General features: G+C 35.8%; 1 protein-coding gene across 1 annotated transcript; it reads right to left on the reverse strand.

Annotated features, from left to right (window-relative positions):
* Positions 1-5,726: 5,726 nt before the first annotated feature.
* Positions 5,727-8,837, reverse strand: LOC113353821 (serine carboxypeptidase-like 31). The gene is made up of 10 exons (XM_026597305.1): positions 8,544-8,837; positions 8,121-8,228; positions 7,902-7,997; positions 7,686-7,778; positions 7,343-7,428; positions 6,941-7,234; positions 6,725-6,855; positions 6,336-6,431; positions 6,134-6,239; positions 5,727-6,010 (listed from the first exon to the last, which is right to left on the reverse strand). The coding sequence occupies exons 1-10, from the start codon at positions 8,830-8,832 to the stop codon at positions 5,861-5,863; spliced, it is 1,449 nt and encodes a 482-aa protein (XP_026453090.1). The 5' UTR covers positions 8,833-8,837; the 3' UTR covers positions 5,727-5,860.
* Positions 8,838-10,634: the final 1,797 nt, after the last annotated feature.

The raw sequence follows: 10,634 nt of genomic DNA on the forward strand, positions 1-10,634 counted from the left end.
GTGCCTTACCAAGAAACGATAATAATTGAATGCTATGACTGTGAGGAAAATGGTATGAAAAGCCAAGGAAGTTTTACTCATAGAATCGACGGCATAGGAATCTTTAAGGATGTTCAGAAGCAAACAAAGGAGGTGAATAATTATGAGCAAAGTTATGGAGGGCATCTCCATATCACTTCAGTTGATCAATCATGTGAGAAACTGAGTGGTGAAGTTGTAAGAAAAACACCGAAGAAGAACATATTGGCAGAACGAAGGATGAAGAGGATGGTCAGTCCTTCGACAATAATAAAGTGCGGCGCTAATAGACTTGTTCAGATGATTTTTCTGAATGAAAATACTGGTATAATGAATGTGTAGTATACAAGCACAACAACTACTAAACCAATGGGTCAGAAAGGAAGAGAAAGGAGAATTTGGTTGGTTGCTTGGCAGGATTCAATGGAGAGGTTATTTCTTGAAACAGAAGATGGTGACCAGAGATTAATATGTTCAGATTTTAAAGACGAGAAGAAGGAGTCGATGCTTAATGTTGTTGTAACTAAGCTCATTACTAGAAGCGAAAATTTGGGTTTTGTTTATGACCGCGGGAAGTCAGCTGGAGGTTACGCAAGGATATTATAGAATGAGCTCGAGATGACTGAGCTAGAAATTAAATTTTAATCTGCGGAACATAGAAGGTAATGGGTTTTTAACCTAAGTAAAGCAAGGAGGCTCAACAGGGAACATGGGGGGGGGGACTGATTTTTCTCACCTTCAGTTTAGATCTTACACAGGAGTTTCAGCTTCCTAAAATGGGGGAGCCATGATACGGGAGTATCTTAGAAACATTTGAGACATACTATGGCTAGAGAGTGTATAAAAGATACTAGATGTTGGTCGACTAGTTTGTTTGATCAACAAGCCTTGAGGTTTCCTTACTTAGATTAGGATTCCTAGTTTAGATGAGTTCTAAAAACCATAGATTTTGAGGTTTCCTAATTTAGATGGGATTCCTAGTTTAGATGAGTTCTAAAACTCATAGCTTTATTTTCTTTTACAACAAGTTTTCACTTATATAAAAGGGAGAGACTTGTAGGCAAGAAAGGTAGAGAAAATCTCCGAGAGAAGAACCCATTGAAGGTTTGTAAAAGAGTATTTTTCTTTCAAGCAATAAAGAAGAAGAAGTTAGCAGGTGGAGAGAAAAACGAGAGAGAGTGCAGCCATAGTTTTAGGTTTGTAATAGAGTTTTTCTTCCACAGTTTAAAGAAGAAGAAGTTAAGTAATAGAAGAAGAAGCAGTTAGCAGCAACAATTGTGTTATTTACTTTCTGTTATTATTCTTTTCTTTGTGTTCTCTTAATCACTTATACAAAGCAGCACTGACTCTAGGTACCCTTGATCGATTACGTATCAACAGAGGAACAAGGAAACAACCCTAATCGTAACATCTATCAAGATGACGAAGAAAGAGAAGATCAATCACGACACGCAATAAGTGATAAATCAGAGGAAGAATAGAATATGACTATTGAACAGATGAGGGAGAAAACTCACAAAGAAAGGAGAAAGGGAAAAAGTATTGTTAGAAGAGCGTAAGGATTTAACGAAGCGGAATAAAGAGTTACTCAATGAAAATCTCAAGCTCAGTGGCGAGTAAAAGATGAGTTTTGATGAATCTGAATCGCGAACGAGTATACAAAAGAATCCATTGAAGACAAAATGGCGAAGCCAATGAGATAATAGCGAATAAAGAGAGTTGCGAAGAGCCATAAAGCAAAGTCAAGAAAAAGATTTAGAAAGACAAGCGAAGCAGGCCAGGGACCAGAGCTTAAATGAAGCAGTGAGGAACGAGCTAAAGAGTACACAAGCAATGATGCGTAAATCACGAAGCAATGAGAGTGAAATGTAACTAACAGATGCTATTGAGGAAGCAAAATGATCGTCGTTTACTCTTGAAATCTTATATGCAGAATTCCCTCCGAAGTATACAATACCTGATTTTGCTAGTATCTTTGATCATACACTCTTTTCCTACTATAATTGGGTGGAAACGAAGTAGTTTTGTTCAAATATTTCCCAGCGAGTTTGAAAGGAAAAGCTTTGGATTGGTTTGACGCTCATCCTGAAGGTTTAATTTCGTCATTTCGTAATCTAAAAAGCACATTTCTATAAACATACATGATCAATAACTTATTGCGACTTATGATAGATACGTTGTTCAATTTGAAGCGAAGACCATGTGAAATTCTGCGAAGTCTAATTACGCGATGTTGAATACTATGCAGCGAATCTGTAGGATGTGAATCTGAAGCTAACTTGGTTCGTGCGTTCAGCAATGCATTGTTTGCTACAGACTTGCTATACACACAAATATTCAGGTTACAAGACACATTGAAGATGAAAGAATTGCGAGAGTACCAAGAGGAGTACATTGATTTGGAAGAAAAAAAAAGCGATGATACAACCCGGTGTGGCGAAGGAAGGTACATCGAGAGTTGGGTTGCGAGTAGCAAATACATACTTAGATGGTAAACAACATCATCAAGTGGCAATGTTAAGACGAAATGAAAGTTGGTACAATAACTATATGCAACAAGGGGAAAGTTCACCTCAACGAGGAAGATACAATGATCACCGATTCGGTGAAAGATTGCCTAATTCATCCAGGTTTGAAGATGTGAAGCTCCCGAAACTAAATACCTCAATAGAAAAGATTTAGCAAACAATAGTGTTGTGCGAAGACATTCATGTGCCACCAAATGTGGGAGTAGAACCACCTCAAGTCAGGTGAAGTAATGAGTTCTGTATGTACCATAAATTCCATGGACACACAACTAATAATTACAGGGATGTTTTCAGAGAATTGTACTGCGTATGATAGAACAAGGAAACTAGATCATTTTCTAGCATCACCACCACCACCACCACCACCACCTCCAATACAACCAGAAGCCCAACCTCAAGCGCAACAACAAGGAAAAGTATATTGCATCTAAATTGAGCGTGGGACTGAATATCTGCGATGTAACTCAATAATCCATTCTGCGAGAATAATTGCAAACTTCCATAGTAATATCATGTGTAGGGTGCACAAGCGTGATCGAATTTGGAAGGAGATTCACAGTGTATCAAAAGTTTCACCTCTAGAAGAACGACAAAAGCAACCTATTATGTTTTCAGCAGTAGAAGCCTCAAGTTGGGGAGGATCACATACAGACCCCCTCGTCGTCACAGTAACTATCTTTAAATGGGCAAAAAATCGGATTCTTGTGGGATACATGAGGTTTCATATTAACTATATTTGTCGAAAAACTAGTGGAAAGAATGATGGTCGGTGCGTTGATATAAGTAATGAGTGGAGGTGATTTGATGTTTTGAGAGTCTGCTAATGATTATGAATGATGGGTGAGAAGAAATTTTAGAAATTAAAATAATTGGAGACTCGATTCCTACAATTCAAAAGACGATTATTTCTGATTCCCATCGAAGATTCAAATTTGTTTAAATCCGTTACAAATATGATTTTATAATTATGAGTCAATTTTTTAAACAAGTTGTTTTCTAATAATCCACGTAAATCAGGTTCTTGATCAATTCTTGATTTTCAGTCAAAAACTTCCCCAACTGATTGATTCACGACCATCTTCTCCATTTTACCACCAAATATTTAACACATGAAGGATAAAATAGTAACTGCATAAATATTAAGATGATAAATTTGAATAAATCAAACTTACCAGAGTCAACCAAAGTCAACGTTATATTCAAGTTCCAACTCTAAGTTGGATAAAAGTTAGACCAAACACCAAAATTGGATAAAATGTAAGTATCAAACACCAATTAACCCATAGTAAAATCATAAATCAAGATTATAAGGATACTCAAATTAATTCCGTTTTAAGCACTATGAGTTCTATTGTATGCAAGTTTTCAAAGTACCTCACTCAACTATCCAACAAATGGATCGTATTCTGACAAACTACTGGTGGAATAATTCTTCTCATCATACTGAGAAACACTTCATAAACTAGAATAGAATGTGTCTTCCCGAAAGACTACGAGGATTAGGTTTGAAACATGTAACTCATTAATTATAGCTTTGCTATGTTAGCAAAACTTGCTTGGAACCTGATTGGTAATTCTAAAGAACCTGAACTCAGTTATTAAGAAGTAAATACTTTCCCTCTCATAATTTAAAGTATGAAACACTACCATTTAATAAGAAATCCATTTGGATATCACAGAGCGTAGCTCATGCTGTTCAAATCATTCAACAGTTGAGCAAGTAGGAGATTGGTAATGGTAATTCAATTAACATATGGAAACATAACTTGATTCCTAATAAAACTGCTACATTATATAAATTGTATTTAACCATTTTAGGTACTTATCAGTGGAATCTCTGTTGCACCATCTTGTTACGCCTCTTCAGGTAAACCCTATTTTAACCATTCAACTTGATCTACAACATGAAGATACTTTATTATCGCCACTCGCTTCAACTGGTAACTTTACAACAAAATATACTTACAACCAATTATGCATTATCAATTCAACACCAACAACTTCTTCTTTTCGTACCAAGTTTTGGTTAAAATTCTGGAAATTACACATCCCTTATAAGTTGCAGATATTCCTATGGAAGTTCATTCACAATTTTTTATCTGTTAGAGCCAACTTACATCAGGATGGTATGTATGATATGAAATGTATGCTATGTAATACAAATCACATTGAAGATTGAACCATCTATTCTTTGATTGTCTCGTTGCATAATCCATATGGAAAGCTTATCTTCCTCAACATTTTCATTATATTCAACAGTTTCAGACTCTCACTGATTAATTTGCTTCTTGGACTTCTTTAGATGCGGCAATTGATTTTACTCTGATGCTCCTTATATCCATGGAATTACAACAACTTTTTGGTGCATATCTGGAAGTTTCGATGTCAAGTTCTTTTTCGACGGCAGCTGTTAATATTCACTCTGTGTTATGTCCACTTTTTAACTACTTAACTGATATAACAACTATTGATTTCTCATGTCATCACATTATGCATATTAGCAAACCAGTAGGTCATGGGCATCATTGGATTCCTCCATCATCAGATGCTTTAAAGATTAATGTGGACGCTTTATTTTGAAAATCTTTCTATTTAGCTGGAATTGCTATGATAATGAGAAACTCTGCATGGACATATGTCGCAGGAAAGGGAGTTCTTAAGAGGGTATTACATGCCAATCAGGCAAAACCTTGGGTTCTTCTAGAATAGGTTTAAAGATCACAAGTGGAATAAGGTCATATTTCAATAGGTTCTCTTTATAACCGCTGGTTTGCCTCTTCCTCCTTGGCAATCCACTTATCTGTTAGATAGGTGTATTAACTTATATAATCAACAATGTAACTCTGGGTGTTGTGTATATATACATAGAAGTGCTAATAAAACTGTTGATGCTTTAACTAATTAAAGTTGTTCGAAAGTTTGATACTTTAACTAATTAAAGTTGTTCGAATGTTTAATCTTAGTGAGGAACGGTGGTTACATCCGGTTGTTACTTCCTCACCTAGCTCATGATGTAAACTTTGTTTCTATGTATGTAATATATTTGTTCCTTTTATTCGATTTTTTTTTCAAATGATAAGACGTCTCTCGGTACATTTATCTTTAGTCAAATAGTGATTCAGGCACCCTTCCCAAGACACCAGCAAAAATAAGAAGAAAAATATACATATAAATCGAGGGTATTTATAACATCCCCATATTAATTATATATATTATCATACATTTTATGACAGTTTTGATAATAAATCGCAATTAGGTTCACTCAAAACTGATGTAAGTGATCAATGATGTTATATGTCTAGTTACTAACTTCATCAAAAGGGTTTTGAAGGTGGAGATACTCCAGAGAGGAAGTAAGAAAAGAAAGCCAAGGACTCGCTGGGCTTGAATAATGGCACTGCATGTCCAGCTTCCCTAAATGTTGCGAACGTTACTCCCCTGTATTCTTGCACCCACCCGCTTACCTGCACAACATATATTGAAACATTAGCATCTTGCCAAATAGCTTATATGCGAGCTTGCGAAACAAATCAATGCTCAGAGAATGTTATTTGGTTCTCCAAATGCAGCATTGATTAAACCATTACCTGTTTCTGGTGATACCAAGGTCTCCACGGCTTAGTGATTGGTAGACCCAGAGTATCTAAACTGTATCTTGTCGACAGTACTGGAACTCTCCCATCCGTATCTCCACTGAAATATAGTCCATCACAAATTATACACGTCAAGTTAACTACATTGATGGCCAATTTTAATTGTTATGGATATATTAATGATGACTCCAATTACCTGTAAACCCAAATTCTGAGCCCTGCTTCAATAAGCTTCTTATATGTGGGAAGAACTGAAGGTCTTGAATCTGGCCAATTGTTGAATATTGTATCACTGCGCAGCCATATAAAAAATAGCTAAGAATTCAGTACTCTTCTATAATATATGCCTCACCTTGATGAGAGCATATAATATACAGAAGTCAAAAATAAAACTCTCAGCTTCATAATCTTTAACAGCAATTTATCGTTGACGTATATCTAGAAGAAATTTAGCTAATATTATATACTAGTCGTCGTCTGGAACTTTGAGTGCGCACTAATTTTAAGTAAGCTTTATTTATCCACTCCTATTTCAAGTCAGTTAATTTTAAGTATTGTAGAGAAAAGAGGTAAATAGTAAATTACTTGCATATGCTCCATTTCTTTAGTTGACGGCCATCACTAACATGCAGGGCCTTCTGAACATCAGCTCTATTGTAGAAAACTGTTGCATAATTATCAAGGCATGGATCATAACCACCAATAGTCCTCGGCATCTACATTAAAAGACATTTTTATATAAAAATCATCATAGATATAATCAAATTCAAATTGTAATAGCACTAATCAAGTAGCCCTCACCATGTTAGCAGACTTGGATTTATACATGGCTTGTGCCATTGATTTGAACTCAGGTACAACCGGAACAGTGGTACAAGCTGGAGTGTATATACTATATATATCAATCACTTTATACTGAGTGAATACTTCGTCTACAGCATTAGTACATTTTTCATTATCCCACGTATCATTTCTTTTAAAATCACAGTTTTGAAGTATAACTTTGTGGGTTTCTTCAGAAACTATAGCATGACTCCAAGCATAATCCACCAGACCTTGCCAATCTTCAGCATTTGATGTTTCAGGGTTTCCCAACTACATTTGTTTCATGATGTTTAAAAAGAAAAGTAAGAAATACTATGTATGCGTATATACAAATTTCATATGATCAATTAACAAATAAAGTGAAAGATTGTTTATTACCAAGAAACCTTTGAGATCAATATACACCGAAGGATTTTTCTTGTTCATGTCATAAATTAACTCGGCCAGTTCAGGAACATACTTGCCTGTCAATTCATAATCATGTGCATCAGTAAATAGATACAACAGTTCAACATTTACTCCGGAATGCAAAAAAATTGCAGGCCACCAAATTCGCAGCTACTTGGTCTGGCCAACTTTTGCTGCGAATTTTTACAGCCATTCCAAAGGGCAAGAAAAATAGGCTAATTTTGCTGTGAAAATTTGCAGTCATTCTGGAATGACTGCAAAAATTGGCAGCATATGAAGCAAACTATTTGGAAAATTAACTTGCAGTTCAAACCTGCATAACTTTCTCCAGCAATGTAGAAACTCCGGTTTAGATATGATGGGAACTTGAGGAACCATTTTTGAAGGAAGTTATATGAATCATTGGCTAGTAGAAAATAAAAGAAAAAACAAACATGTGTTAATTGTAGAAGTGGTTTGTTGTCGAGGCATGCATTGTCGAAAGAACATACACAATAGTATTACTATGATTGACCGCGCGCTCACTAACCTGTGAAATCATCTCCAAGCTGGCTATAATCGGACGATGTATTGGAGTAAGAAAAACCAACTCCAACTGGGGATTCTAGAAACAACATGTTTGCTTCTGCAAAGGTCAAAAAATTGTTAAATTGTTTTTAGTGGGCAAAGAGAATAAGAAATACCATCATTACAGATGCATTATATATGTGTATGGTAAGTCCTAGATATTCATTAGCTGAATCAAAACCTCTATTCCATGAGTAAGGGTTGAACTTGATTCCAGTTCCATCTTTATCCACAATGAAAGGACCAATCTCTTGTGTTGCTCCATATCCAACAGAAGAACAACCAGGACCTGATACAGAAATTATATATTAAACTTAGGAATTAGAGTATATTCAGTTGCTGGGCACATTGTCTAGTAGCTAGTCAGTGCGGAAAGTCCCATATGTGGATTGTCAGGCTCCCTCATAAAACAGGGTGCGAGGCCTACACTCGAGGGGTAGAATATTCTTTGGGAAGGCACAGTACTATAACCAACGGAGTTTTTTTCCTTACCCTAGTAAAACAACTAGTCCGTTTTGTAAGGTGTGACGTCCCAGGCTAAAGTAAATACACAATCAAAGAACAGTAGTACTACTGAGAAAATCATAATTAAATGGGATTGTACCTCCGTTTAACCAAAGGACCAAAGGTTTCTTCTCAGGTTGGCTTGAAGCCTCGTAAAACCAGTAAAAAAGAGCCCTGCCATTCTTTTCCTCGACCGTGACATAACCAGCATAATGTCTGAAATCAGCAAAGGCTTGAGTTGGTAAATCTGTAACAAGATCATTATGATACGCAGTGTATTCTACTCTTGAACGCGACCAAGGTCCGTGACTTGCTGCTGCCTCAATTGCCAATGAATGGAAAAGACAAGAAACTAAAACTAGTATCGCCAACTTAAATCCAAAACTCATGTCTTCAAAAGATGATGATATACATTGAACACACACATAGAGTCTCATCCATATTTAAAGGAAAAAATCATCCACTAATATGGTCAAGAAACAATATAAGGTAAATTTTGATTTGTTATTCAAGTTTCTTAATATATATGGTGTTTCTTAATATATATATATCTGGTCATTATTAAGGCAGCATGTATGCTGGATTAATTTGGTAAGATGTGTGTGATATCTGACGTGGGTTATAAGGGTAGTAGAAGACTAATTGAAGATGATTTTTTCTTCTTTGCATGGGTTGTCATAGTGGTCAGTGGAGACTCCATTTCTATCTGTGGGTTGTTGAATTCACATGCATGTATCACATATACATTGTGAATCATTGAGGCCGCGAGATAGAGTTCCCGACATAAGACCAAGATCTGGACCCTGGAGGGAGTACTTGTAGGAGTATCATCTTGGGGTGCAAGAAGTAGTCGAGTGAAGCCGTATCATCTTGGTTTGACCTTCTTTTCTTTTCTTCTTTTATAATATCCAACTAGCAACTGGGATTATGCCATCATTAATTTCCAGTCTTATTTGCAATACTTATTTCGCAAATTGAGTAACTAAATTATTTAATAAATTTGCTATTGGTGCGGTAAAGCTAACTGGGTACCTATAGGATTTCAACTTGTAATACTAATACTTCTTGTGAATTTTAGTCCCTTTTGCGGTCCCAAAAGGGTCGTTACTTTTTTTTGCCGTATCAAAATCCCATTAGCAGAATCCAAATATATATTCTCATGATATTCTTTCAACATCACAAAGAGCCATCTAATAGCTTTTTGCTGAATTCCGTTATCTGTAAATAGAGTTGGCACGTTGTAGTAGTTGCTAAGGTTGTTGTATAAGCGACATTGTACAGGGGCCAAGGCAAGTTTAACACTAGAAACTGAATATAATGGTTCCTTTTCTTCTTCTAATGTAGTTAATTAGGTATGTACATCAAGTGGCCTAAGTTAACTGTGGAAGTTTCAAAAAAGGTTAATGTGACATCAACAAATGGAGCTTCCGTATGCGTCATTTGTTACAGTGTCAAATCATCATTATCATTTTCGTTAGAGGAGGAATAGATAGGTTTTATGTTGTGGTTTAATTCTTGTGGATTCTGACTGGGGATAATGTTATAGAACTAATGAAGATGATGGGTGGTATTGGGGGTGGCAAGGAAACGCAACAGCAATCAGAAAATCAGGTTATTGAACAATGACATGGATTTCAACTTTTAGTTCATAGTTGGGAAATGAAAGTGACAATATAAATTCATCTCTTTGATGGTCCTAACTTTTGCACTACATAAACATCTATCGAAAACACCAATAAATCCCACCTATCATGTTGTTTTATAAGCATTCACACCAATAACATATGATTGAGATCACCTATTGGGGTAGAATCTGATTAGTGAATAATTAGGTTGTACTCATTGATATAAGTAAGATATAATTAAGGATCACCTATTGGAGTAGAATCTGATTCAGGGTAAAAGGTAGTACTCATGGAAATCTTTGTAGAATATACTAGATGATCGTGGGGGGCCAACCAAGAAACAAAAGCTAGACCAAAAGCAAAAATTCACCAACAGTAAAGATATTAACAAAGACAGAAGACCAGAGAACAACCTTCAAGGTTTTAGTCAGAACAACTGCAGTTTATGGAGTAGAATTGTGAATCACAAATTTGATGACAATGCTAGTGATTTTTTCCCTAACCCTACTTCTAAAGTTGTCGAAAAAAGTTTATGGGCTGGTATTCTTAAATGCACTATGAGGTGA

The sequence above is a fragment of the Papaver somniferum genome, chromosome 2, assembly GCF_003573695.1.
Source record: "Papaver somniferum cultivar HN1 chromosome 2, ASM357369v1, whole genome shotgun sequence".
Lineage (NCBI taxonomy): Eukaryota > Viridiplantae > Streptophyta > Magnoliopsida > Ranunculales > Papaveraceae > Papaver > Papaver somniferum.

What these genes read in the sequence shown, in the direction of transcription:
- LOC113353821 (XM_026597305.1), bottom strand. Translation starts at nt 8,832, where the DNA reads ATGAGTTTTGGATTTAAGTTGGCGATACTAGTTTTAGTTTCTTGTCTT. An exon ending in GCTTGGAGATGATTTCACAG is followed by an intron (nt 7,779 to 7,901) that starts GTTAGTGAGCGC and finishes ATTTTCTACTAG; the next exon opens with CCAATGATTCATATAACTTC. An exon ending in AATCCAAGTCTGCTAACATG is followed by an intron (nt 6,856 to 6,940) that starts GTGAGGGCTACT and finishes CTTTTAATGTAG; the next exon opens with ATGCCGAGGACTATTGGTGG.